Source organism: Brachyhypopomus gauderio, chromosome 10, assembly GCF_052324685.1.
Source record: "Brachyhypopomus gauderio isolate BG-103 chromosome 10, BGAUD_0.2, whole genome shotgun sequence".
Classification (NCBI taxonomy): domain Eukaryota; kingdom Metazoa; phylum Chordata; class Actinopteri; order Gymnotiformes; family Hypopomidae; genus Brachyhypopomus; species Brachyhypopomus gauderio.
Genome location: NC_135220.1, coordinates 11,656,878 through 11,669,786, shown reverse-complemented (window position 1 = coordinate 11,669,786; position 12,909 = coordinate 11,656,878). Strand labels below are relative to the sequence as shown.

General features: G+C 47.2%; 1 protein-coding gene across 2 annotated transcripts; it reads left to right on the top strand.

Annotated features, from left to right (window-relative positions):
• The first annotated feature begins 4,074 nt into the window (after positions 1-4,074).
• Positions 4,075-10,793, top strand: mogat2 (monoacylglycerol O-acyltransferase 2). 2 transcript variants are annotated; one of them, XM_077019458.1, is made up of 6 exons: positions 4,075-5,497; positions 6,042-6,220; positions 8,199-8,403; positions 8,617-8,791; positions 8,977-9,176; positions 9,587-10,793. In XM_077019458.1, the coding sequence occupies exons 2-6, from the start codon at positions 6,197-6,199 to the stop codon at positions 9,739-9,741; spliced, it is 759 nt and encodes a 252-aa protein (XP_076875573.1). In that variant the 5' UTR covers positions 4,075-5,497; positions 6,042-6,196; the 3' UTR covers positions 9,742-10,793. The 2 variants fall into 2 exon arrangements, with proteins under 2 accessions (XP_076875573.1, XP_076875572.1); XM_077019457.1 differs by having other exon boundaries at positions 4,075-6,220.
• Positions 10,794-12,909: the final 2,116 nt, after the last annotated feature.

Here is a 12,909-nt window from a genome sequence, read left to right as displayed (position 1 = left end):
GCGGAGCCGTATCACCTGGCACCGTCACCACCGCGCAACGTCTGCAGTGGGAGGAGTCACGGGGCTCCTGCTCAGCCATTCGCTGTGCGAGACGTCGCTCAAGCTGTCAAACTAGATGAAGAATGTTTCTCGGGCATCACTGCGGTTCGGACACCTCCGCAGGACCCTCAAAGTCACCGAATCTTCACTTATGAATTAAGAAAACGTGAATTATCATAACGTTTATTTCCTTAGTCGTAGACTGTCGTTGTTTTAGAAAGCACATTTTTATTAAAACAGAACTGTTTTAAATTATCAATAAAACAGATTTCAATATCTACATGTTGTTCAATGTCAGAACCATTAATAAGAAATGAAACGATGATTGAAGCTGGTGTTGTTCTTCAGCTCGAGGGAACATTTATTTTGGGTCACTATAGGAGCAGATGGCACTTCCGTTCTGACCACCTCCCCCATGCACACCTGCCTCTCCTCACCCTGGGCTCCATCCCCATCAGAACCACACAGATCCGCTCCCCTTCAGTAGAGATCCTCTGACACTCACCACTACGAGTCTCAAACCCAGTTGTGTTTTATACAGGAGAAGTTCCAGCTGAACACATAGTCCTCTGATAACTGTTTTATTGAGATCTGTTTTATTGACTTGACTGACACCCAAACCTGCTGCAACACCTCACACCATCTTCTCAAACAGGAAGAATTTGATTCAAAGGTCATAAAGTGGATGGTACATAATATTGTAAACACACTACACTTTGTGTAACAATTTGATGGTACAAACAAACACATATATACATGTGACATGGGAGGTGGGTGTAAAAGTACACATGCTTATACATTTATATAAACATAGGAATGTAGCTCTTATTTCTTGAGAGTGTTGAAGTGAGCGGACCTTGGAACAGGTCTCTGCGTCCGGGTCAAAGGTCTGAGTGCATCCATAGAGCGAGTAATGACTCCACACTCTGAGGTGCAGATAAGGTAGAGGAGGAGGAAGGCGGGTCAGAGAGATGAAGGCAGACTTTGACCCTGCGCTCTGAGCTCAGCTCCTGCACCTCCGCCGCCCGACTCAGTCCAGCCTCTCGGTCCTGGTTCGGTCATGAAGATCAACTTTGCTCCGGTCCGCACACCACTGGTGCGGCGCCTGCAAACGGCAGCTGTCCTGAAGTGGGTCTTCTGCTTCCTGGCTCTGGGTGAGTGTGGAAACCCCTGTGTGTTTTCTGCTGTCTGCATGGCCTGTCTGACAGTCTGCCTGATATCGGGGATTTGGAGCTGGGCCATCATCGAGCCCACTGCTCTGCTCGGGTTCTGCTCTCTTACGGCTTACGTTTTTTCTGAATTTGATCATCTGCTGCCCAAGCTGACTACAGAGTTTTAGTTGGGTTCTCCTGATGCTTCTCTGTCATGGAGCACCTCAAGCAGCAACGTCCCACTGGTTGGCATGTGGTGGGCTGTTGCACAACTGTCCTGTGTGTGTGGTTGTAAAAGTTGAGAAGCTGTAGGCCTTTATTCGCATTGGTGTGTTAATGCCCCTATATGCACCTGTTTTTTAATGGTCTGTTTATCCAAGATTTTGAAAGTAGGATTCATTTTATCAAAACACTACACAAGTCACACAGCCGCAGAAGCAGAACACTTTAGATCTTTTGTAAAATGAACCTTCATTCAAAACTACAATCACTTATAAAATACCAATTTGATACAATTTGAACCAGAGACAGACTGCTGTGATCTAAAATACTAGCACACTGTTCTAACACTAGTAGGGGGTGATAACGCTCCCATAGATACTTTTGGAGTAAATAACATGAATATATTAGCTAGACTCCACACAAGACATGTAGCCTACTGTACGCTGAACTTTAATTTCTCCGCACTGGAAAATAAGAAAACACATTCATGCATTTTGCACTGAAAATCAGAATAGAATATGATACATAAACAGCAACACATGTGGAGATATGATGAGTAGAGACACAGAGACCCCTCTCATCCCCTGCCTGGATCTGACCATAGTACTCTGACCACACCACAGATCCTGTCCCCTCTCTCAGGACAGCGAGGTCCTTTTGAACGGTGACTCCAACCTTGCACAGACCCTGCATTAATCTGGTCGCAGGCCTTTCTCCATGACTTGACTGAGGGGTGTCCAGCCACAGGGCTGGAGACGACATTCTACCGGCATGCCCGCAAGATCTTCTCAGTGGGGTTTTGGAGAGAGAAAAGGTGGGGGTGGGGTGAAGAATGCAAATGCAGATGAAATCAGTTCTGGTCTAGAGCTGTGGAAAGACACACTGTCCCTGGCCACAACGCACCTCACCCGCTCTGCATTCTAAAACTGTGTGTGTGGGCCATGTTGTAAGGACCTACGTTGGCAAAATTACTTATATAGCTCAGCATTGCACGAGTCCAAGTGCCCAGTGCGCACGCCAAAGACAACAGTGGAGAGAAAGAACTCCCTAGAGTTCTGTTTACTATTGTTAGTGCCAACACAGCCTTATCTATGAAGATAAACTCATGTGGGATTGCATCAGCCTCCATTTGCAAAACTCTCTGGGAAAAGACAACATTGTGTGGTTCAATATAAACTTAGAAGTGAACATGTGAAGAGGTTGTGTGTGCAGTGCACAGTACTGAGGTGTATTCAGTGTGTGTGTTTCGCTGGTGGTGTTCGTGTGTGTATGTAGTCGGGTCCACCGGTGCGTGCCGCACGCTAGACCGCGTTAGACGCGAGGGTCTCTCGGTGCCTTTTGCCTCGCTCACCCGATATCCCGCGGTGACGGGGGTGAGCGACTGCGCCCGAGAGACGCGTCGCTGTGGGCGTGACGCGCAAGCCGCTCGCGTATAGCTCTCTCTCTCTCTCTCCAAAGATCTGCGGATCCCGTGGGAGAACGGTGAGAGAGAGAGAGAGAGCTGGAGTAGGCGCGTCACGCTCCGCAGAGCGCGCGCATCGGTGGGTCCTGTCCGTTTGTTTGTGTTCTGTCTTTGCGTGTTCATTTTGTCCTAGAGTTAGCGTGCTTTGTTTTATGTAATTCCTCTCTTGCACCCCTCTTCACTGTGTGTGGGGAGGGGTCCATTTGAGGTCCCGTGCCACTGGATGTGGCACGGAGGGCACCTTGGGTGCGTATATGTTAAATGTTGTGTCTGTGTTTTTTGTTTTGTTGTTCCCCGGAGGGGCCCCCCCTAAATATGTTTTTGGGGGGGAGCTATGGGGTTCCTGAGCCACGACATGTGGCTCAGAAGGCACTGCTCCATCAGAAGACCTGACCGTTTGGGAGGGACCCCTGAGCAAAGAGGAGCCCCTGTACCCCTTTGTAGGCGGAGGATGCCTGGGGTGTAAGGACAGGGTGTCTCCTCATGCCAAGAAGGGGTCCCTTCCCCCCTGTGTAAAAGGGGGGTCAGTGGTCGGAGCAGTGCGCGTTTTGTGTTATGTGTCGTCTGTGTGCGTGTGTGTGATGTGTTGCAGGTCGCTCCTGGAGGTGGACTGCGGCACTCCCGGACCTAGTGGGGTCTCCAGGCGGAGACCATCCCCTTCAAGCTCGGGGTGACCAGCGTGTCCCTGATGCGGATTGCCAGGGCCCTGGTCTCTGGCGCTCCTGGGTTGGGTGGAGGAGTCCACCTTGAGATGAGGGGCCCCGGGAGGGGTTCACTCCCCAGGAGTCTGGGGTGACCCCTAGCGAAAAGGGCAGGGGTCAGCTCCGAGCAAGGAGGTAGGTTCGGGAGGTGTTTGTGGAAGCCGTGGCCGCACCCCAGTGTGGCGGCCTGCACACATCCACACCTGTGACGTGTGTTGGGCCATGTGCTCCCGGTCCGCACACAGCGGTGGGGCTTAAGCGGCCTAAGGCCGGTTAGGGCGCGAGGGCCCTGTGACCGACCGGGGCGTGGTTATCGTCTTGTTGACGGCCCGGTCGGTCCAGGGTCCCGCCCAGGAGGCGAGCTAACTTATGTGTTTTTATGTTTCAGCTCCAGGACTGCAGGGAACGGGTCCCTGCCTTGTCTGCGTCCTGTGACGAGGAGCTTATGTGTTTTGTGTTTCAGCTCAGGACGGCAGGGAACGGGTCCCTGTCTTGTCCCCGCCCTCCCGCCCCTTTGTTGTGTTTTGTGTGCTGCCGCTGTAAGCCGCACATCCGGAGGGGAGTGCGGCTTTGGTGGGGGGGTCTGTCACGTTGTGGGGGGGCCCCCTACCGGTCGCCCCCGGTTACAGCGGCAGCGGTCCTGTTTTTGGTCACGTGATGTTCGTTCCTCAGGTGGGCGGGACCCGTGATCCGTCTCACCTGAGGGTCGTTTGTTCGTCTATATACGTCTTGTCTTTGTACCAGTTGACTGCTGGTTATTATTTCCTTCATTTGGAACAATGCACGGGTTTTTGGTTTGCACACTTTCTATTAAACCATCCTCTTTCCCTGAGACTTGGCGTGATCGCTTCCTTTTTGAGTTGCTCACCCTGCCCGTCACAGTTATCTGTCTCCTTTGAGGATGTGTGGCCCCTTACTCTCTAATGTTATCAGCCTCCCACTGCTATGGAGATCAATTAAAAATAATATAAAATGCTCGATCTATTAGGCATCTGTATACTGGACAGCAGTGACTGGGTAGAACACAACACTGAAGTGTCTTTAGGCTCCACTGTACTGATGTTAGTATGAACAGTATGGACTATATGAGTATGGTGTTAGTATGAACAGTATGGACAGTCTGAGTGTGATGTTAGTATGGAAAGTATGGACACTTGATTGGTACCTTATCAGTTAATAACCTAAATGTCAGTATAGTTGACATCTGTGTTTGATCAGGTGGTTGACAGGTGTGGTATTTTGAAAGGCAGTGCCTTGAAATCATGTTAGATTTCTGTGTTTAACGTAGAAAATTGTGTTTAATGTAGAGAATTCTGTTTAATGTTTTGTAAAAACAGTGAGAGGCTGAGATTGCAGATCTGGGCTGAGGTTTTTCTCCTTTAGTGTCAGGTATCAGTGTGTGTTATTTTTATTTTAGTGTGTAAGCAGTTGCAAAATACTAAAAGCACCTACAGGGGTTGAATATTTCCAGGGTCGAGTAGTTCCAGGGTCGAGTAGTTCCGGGGTCGAGTAGTTCCGGGGTCGAGTAGTTCCGGGGTCGAGTAGTTCCAGGGTTGAGTAGTTCCGGGGTCGAGTAGTTCCAGGGTTGAGTAGCTCCAGGATGCATGTGCAGAGGGGATGGATGTGTTGAGGCTTGGAGGCCTAAGCTGGGGGTTTTTGACATTCACACCCCCCTCAAACATCTGCCCCCCCTCAAACATCTGCCCTCCCCTCAAACATCTGGCCCCTGCTCAGTGCACTACGAGCCTGTTATTGATCACCTGCCTGGATGCACTGGTGTGTGTGCTCAGCGTCACTGGTGTGTGTTCAGCAGTTCTTGTAGTCTCCACAGGGACTCGCATGGCTGTGCTGATGTGAGAGAAATTCAGGCTCGTTCACCACATCACCAGTTACAGCTTCCAGAACACACAAATCAGTACACGGTAAAATAACAGCTGTTTTAAGGGAGGTAATTTAATTGCTTTTGGGTGCATATTAGTGTTGGTGGCACACTGTGGTCATGGCAGGTCCGTCTGTAACGTGCATGTAATCTAGCATTGGTAGTTCAGTTTTGGACTGAATAAGGTCACATCTGGCAGAGCAATACAGCACACAGCCAATCACAGTCCTCTGGTGCTGACGAACACCGTAGATGAGGTATAGCTCTCTAGACCAGCATGCTTTATGTGTAAGCACACCTTGATTTATACACCACCTGCCTTGGTTTATACACCACCTGCCTTGATTTATACACCACCTGCCTTGACTTATACATTATATCTGCTTTGATGCTCCTGGAATACTTAGTCAGCTGTGCCTGTGTGTGATAATGGTTGGTTTTGTTTGCATGTAATATGTCTATATGTAATATGTCAGTATGTGTGTGTGTTGTGTACTTGTGTTTGTATGTATTTATGGATGTGTGAATTTGAGTGCATATGCTCATGGGTGTGTGTGTGTCTTGTGTATGTTGTTAACTCTCTACAGCCCCCTGCTGTGTCGTGTTGTTCGTCTACCTGCTGTTCACGCGGTTCTGGCTCGTCAGTGTGTTGTACGCCACCTGGTGGTTCGTTGACTGGGACACGCCATCTCGCGGAGGGAGGAAGTCTCCCTTTCTGTGTCGACTCGCCTTATGGAACTACATGAGAGATTACTTCCCTATCAAGGTCAGAGGCCACGCCCACCAGGCCACAGACTCTACAGCTCATTTAACATGGACACTCATTCCTGGGTTTTTATTTTTTCCTTTCTTCCATATGCTCATTATACAAATGTTACAGTATGATGTGAAATACCCTTATAGATCGATGGTTTTTACATACTGAGACAGGCAGAGATAAATAACACTGTAGGCCTACACACACACACACACACACACACACACACACACACACACACACACACACACACACCAACCATCACCATCACCATGCAAATAACTACAAACCTACAACAAAAATGATACAAATATTCAGACAACCAGCACACATATCTACCTCTTCATTACACTCACACCCCGTCCCCACCCCCAATTTATATAAAAAAAATCCCGCCGAGATTTAGTCAATTGCAGGGCGTGTGAGATAGAGGCGCTTGAGCCACGCACTATCGCCATCTAGTGGCCAATAGGCGGTCACGTCTGCAGTTAGTCAGTGGGAGGAGGTTTAAGAGTGAAGTCTGAACTGGCTGACGGAGGGAACTGATAACGCTCAGATAATACCGCTCTCTCTTCAGAGTGTCAGGAAAAATTGAACTTCTAATGATTGAAAGACAAAAGGAATGATACGATTCACTACTATCTGTTTGATGCTATTAGACTGTAACACACGTCTTGGTTCAGTTATCACAGTGAGAATCAACAGTGAGAATTGAGATTTTGAACTGATCACTGCAGATGGTTTTGAACTGAGATCACCACGGTTGGTATACGAACTGATGGCTGTGGTTGGTTATGAACTCATCACTGGAGTTGGTTATTAACTGATCACTGTAGTTGGTTGTGAATCTGTCATTAAGTCCCTTAAAAAGTCCTTCAGCAAGCCAGTTTCAAAACTCAAATTCACAAGAGCCTAGTCACAAACAGCTCTTCTACTCAAAGTGGAAAAATTGCAAAAATCTTTGGTTGTTATATTTGTTTATTTATGTCAGTATTGGCATTTTAAAAAAGTTCCCCACTTTACAGGGAGACCTGATCAGTTGTTTTTCTGACCCTCTGGAGTTCAGGACTCTTTGATCAAGGCTGGGCTGCTTTCACTGGGTTTCTGAGTGAGGAGATAATCACTCAGTCTGCTGTGCTGTCCTTATCTGCGCTGCTGATATCTCTCCAGCAGAATGACTTTGGGGCTATAAAGACCTTTAATGTTGTTGAACATGCATTCTGCCTTCTGTTCAGGCTCTCGGTGTCAAAGGTGCTTAAACAATCTTCGCCACCAATCAGGGCAAGTAAATCATTGCTTAGTGTGATTGTTTTTAAGAGCGTTTTTTTCTTCTTCTTCAGTTGTTGATCATTAGGGCTTTGGTCATTAGGGCTTTGATAGTGTTAGTAGTTTGCTTAAATTAAATCAGTTTTCTCTGAGAATGATGCAGTTGGAGGAACTAAATATGAGTGTGTTGGGTAAGAGAGAGGCTCTGGGAGCCTTGTGTTGGGTGAGAGAGAGGCTCTGGGAGCCGTGTGTTGGGGTGAGAGAGAGGCTCTCAACAACAGAGAGATACCCAGAAGCAGCTGGCCTGCAGAAAGAAAGGGAGAGATATTATATAAGTCACTAGATTAGTCTGAGTACTGTTAAAGTACAGCAAAATGTTGGAGAAGTTCTTGAAACCCCTGCTGGCAAACCTGACAAAACAGAGCCAACTGATTTACTGCTGTATTTTATAAAGTATGGTAAATTCTCATTAAATGTTTATTGTCCTGAGCCATGTATTCATGTGCAGGCCTCTGTAACACCACAGTATTGTAACACCAGTGGATTGTAACACCACAGTATTGTGACACAAGTGGATTGAAACACCACAATATTGTAACACTGGAGCATTGTAACACCACAGTATTGTAACACCACAGTATTGTAACACTGGAGCTGGAGCATTGTAACACCACAGTATTGTAACACTGCAGTATTGTAACCACCACGTGTGTCGTTGTAGCTGGTGAAGACGGCGGATCTGGACCCCAAGCAGAACTACATCCTGGGCTTTCACCCCCATGGGGTCCTGGTGGTTGGAGCCTTCGCCAACTTCTGCACGCAGGCCACAGGCTTCAGCCAGCTCTTCCCCGGCCTGGAGCCCTACCTGCTCATGTTGCCCCTGTGGTTCCGGGCGCCCTTCTTCAGAGACTACATCATGTGTGCAGGTCAGTGCGTCTCTGCACCAAGTTACCATGTGTGTAAGTGTATCTGTGTACACATGTGTGTGTATGTATCTGTGTACACATGTGTGTAAGTGTATCTGTGTACACGTGTGTATGTATCTGTGTACACATGTGTGTGTATGTGTATCTGTGTACACATGTGTGTGTGTGTGTATCTGTGTACACATGTGTGTGTGTGTGTGTATCTCGTTGCAGGACTTGTTCCTTCTGACAAGAACAGTGCTAGCTATCTGCTCAGTAGGGAAGGGGGTGGGAACGCTGTGGTAATCGCAGTGGGCGGAGCTCTCGAGGCACTGGACGCCCATCCAGGTGCCCACACGGTGCAGCTGGCCAATAAAAAGGGCTTCGTTAAGCTAGCAATGGAGTATGGGTAAGGAGAGAAGTGCTTTTCATCCTTTAGATAATTAGTGTTGCTGTGAGTGATGTTCCATAGAGAAGAGTACATACATCTAGACGGATTGAGATGGATGTGATATGGACCAGTTGAGTGTCAGTCTAGCTAAACTGAGGTCACACTCGCTTAGTCAACCCCACTACCTCGTCACCACCCTTTAGTGCCGACCTCGTCCCCGTTTATTCTTTCGGAGAAAATGAGGTGTTTGACCAAGTCCCCAACCCCCGGGGAACATGGCTACGCTGGATCCAGGACCACCTGCAGAGCATCATGGGTATTTCTCTGCCACTCTTCCATGCCCGAGGGATATTCCAGTACAGCTTCGGTCTCATGCCATACAGGAAGCCCATCACCACTGTCGGTAAGTGGTGTTACTACAGAGGTGTTACTACACCCTTCAAAGCAGCCGGGGGGAGGGGGGTGTTTGGTCATGCTGGTGAATTGCAATTCACGTGTCTATAAATGAGTCATGAAAAATAACAAAGAGCTTTCAGAAACAGACAGGTGAGGTATGGTGGTTCTGACTCCTCGAGATCAGGATTTATTTATCGTAGAACTGCAGTGTGGCTGTAACAACTGGGCAAAGACCTGCCCAAAGAGGTACTGGTAGAGGAACGTCATTCAAATGTGAAGATTACATTAAATTTGATAGGAGACACCAATGATATATAGATTAACTAGTGTGGCTCAATAGAACCCAGTCAATACCCAATAACAGCCCTACACTGAGTGATCATCTTCATCAGTGAATTGCGTGTCTGTCGTCTGCAGTGGGTAAACCAATCAAGGTGAAGAGAAACAAGACGCCATCAGCAGAGGAACTGGATGATGTTCACCAGCTGTACATGGAGGAGCTCACACAGCTGTTTGAGGAGCACAAAGGCAAATGTGGCATAGCTGAAGACACACAGCTGATCTTCTTATGAACAACCGACCTGAACATACACACCTGATCTTCTTATGAACAACCGACCTGCACACACACACCTGATCTTCTTATGAACAACCGACCTGAACACACACACCTGGTCTTCTTACGAACAACAGACCTGAACACACACACCTGATGTTCTTATGAACAACAGACCTGAACACACACAGCTGATCTTCTTATGAACAACAGACCTGAACACACACACCTGGTCTTCTTATGAACAACAGACCTGAACACACACACCTGATCTTCTTATGAACAACAGACCTGAACACACACACCTGATCTTCTTGTGAACAACCGACCTGAACACACACATCTGATCTTCTTATGAACACCCGACCTGAACACACACACCTGATCTTCTTATGAACAACAGACCTGAACACACACACCTGATCTTCTTATGAACAACTGACCTGAACACACACACCTGATCTTCTTATGAACAACCGACCTGAACACACACACCTGATCTTCTTATGAACAACGAACCTGAACACACACACCTGATATTCCTATGAACAACAGACCTGAACACACACACCTGATCTTCTTATGAACAAGGAACCTGAACACACACTTGATCTTCCTATGAACAACGGACCTGAACACACACACCTGATCTTCTTATGAACAACCGACCTGAACACACACACCTGATCTTCTTATGAACAACAGAACTGAACACACACACCTGATCTTCCTATGAACAACAAACCTGAACACACACACCTGATCTTCTTATGAACAACAGAACTGAACACACACACCTGATCTTCCTATGAACAACAGAACTGAACACACACACCTGATCTTCCTATGAACAACTGACCTGAACACACACACCTGATCTTCTTATGAACAACAGACCTGAACACACACACCTGATATTCCTATGAACAGCTCCCCTGTGGTCCGACATTCAATCTGTCTGTGAGCAGGGCCCACAGGTGCTCAATATGTTTGTATGTGTGTGTGTGTGTGTGTGTGTGTGTGTGTGTGTGTGTGTGTGAGAGAGAGAGAGAGAGAGAGAGAGAGAGAGAGAGAGAGAGGGAGATAGATATAAAGGGGCTGCCATAGGAAATATACACCAGCCTGTAAAATGAATTTAAAAATAAAACCTGTTGTAACTGATTTTGTGGCTGTGACTTCTTCTCTTTTAGAACTCAAACGTACATCTATTGCATTCACACATCAGACAGTGTGAAACATGAACTACATTTCATATTCCGCGTGGATCTTTTCTGTAACACACGCATGCTCTCTCTGCAGAATAAATATGTGCTTTGGGCTAATCCACTCCTGTGTGAGTCTATGTGAGTCCAGTTGCATTCCTACAGAGCTGCAAGTGTCCATGTGTTATTGGTGCGGTGATGTGCACTTCACGTTAGTGCGGGTGAAATTGGCTGTTGTGAGGGCAAGTCTAGATGTCTTGTGCAAAGATTTCTGGGTGTTTCATCACATGGTGCATCGGTCAATTGTGTTGAAATAATATCTTGCAACTGACTAGTAAGACCCAAAGCCAATAACACAGCAACCACATTCTGGGGCCACTTTGATCCCCAGGGAGCTTCTTCCGCTTCTCTCTGTCCTCTGAGGTGAGTTACGAACAGAGAAACTCGTGAATTCACTGCTACCAGATGACGAGGAGGAGCATGTCCGCCCATGCAGGACGCCTCGGTGTGGCCTGGGGACAGAGCACTGACCAGACGCAACATGAACCAACTGACCTCTTGGATCAGACACCGCAAATGGGAGCCAATAGATGAAAGAGAGATTGTGTACAGTGCCACACTGCTACGTAGTGAGAGTCTGCAGGTAGTCAGGGTAACACATGGGATGTGTACAGGGCGTGGTATTAGGGGTGTGGTTACAGGGTACACAGGACAGGTGTTTGAGATGGGTGTTTGGGAGACAGATGGGTGTTTGGTAGAGATGGGTGTTTGGGAGACCATGCGTTTGTAGAGTAACCACAAGCTCAAGATGTTAATATAGTATTTGCTGTTTGATGTATGATTCCACATCACACTGTGGCTAAAACTTATTAAAGGAGCAGGAATCCAACCAGTAGGCATCACAATTTGTTTAATCTTTTCTTGATTACACATTATTATTGAACATTATTATTATTGAATGCTTCAATATTATTGAAGGGAGAGCAAATCTGAAGTCTGTAGTAACCAGGGGTGAGTCACGTGCTTCTTGAAATGGTGGAATTTATATAGGCTACATGTCTGAAGGCTGCAAGAGATGCAGTCCACCATCTTGGTGCTAGTACAGGACAGAGGCAAGTGCATTATGGGCTTTGTAGGCAAGCATCAGGGTCTCAGCTGAAGATGTGACTACAGGCACAGTAGAGGAAGGCAGCAGTGGAGTGTGTGAATATGTGAAGGTGGAACGGGGACCTGCAGCTGTGTCCTGAACCAGCCAGGTTGTAGTGGTGTGTGTGTGGTGTGTGTGTGGTGTGTATAGTGATGTGTGTGGTGTGTGTAATGGTGTGTGTAGTGGTGTGTGTGTGTAGTGGTGTGTGTGGTGTGTGTAGTGGTGTGTGTGTGGTGTGTGTAGTGGTGTGTTTAGTGGTGTGTGTAGTGTTGGGTGTAGTGGTGTGTGTAGTGGTGTGTGTGTATAGTGGTGTGTGTAGTGGTGTGTGTGTAGGGACACCTGCCCAGTAGCCGTCTCTCGAGATGATGAAGGACTTGACAACTTGACAACAACTGATTCTCTGGATGTTATATAAGAGAAATCTGCATGCTCGGGTCATGGTAGAGATTGTGTGTGCATCTGTGTGTGTGTGTGGGGGGGTGCTCTTCGTGGTGTGTACTTTGAGCCCATTAAGATAATCACTCTTGGAGTGAGGACAAAAACCTCTGTGTCCTCTTATTTATCCCATTAGAGTCTCACTTTCCATCCATTAGCCTCTTATTTCTCTGGTTATAGACATGTACAGTAAACCAGGACTGGAACATTACATTATATAAAAACTAGTGTGTATGTGTTCACAGATTAATTTAAACAGTAATGGATAAATGAAATCTTTCAAATCATCAAATGGGTTGTAGATTGGTTTTTCAAGTCTAGAGAAAACTGGTCATTAGCAAGATCGTCTCCTCCCAAATCGCAGGTTCTTCTGCAGGAAGCCCAGTGGGGAAGGAGGAGG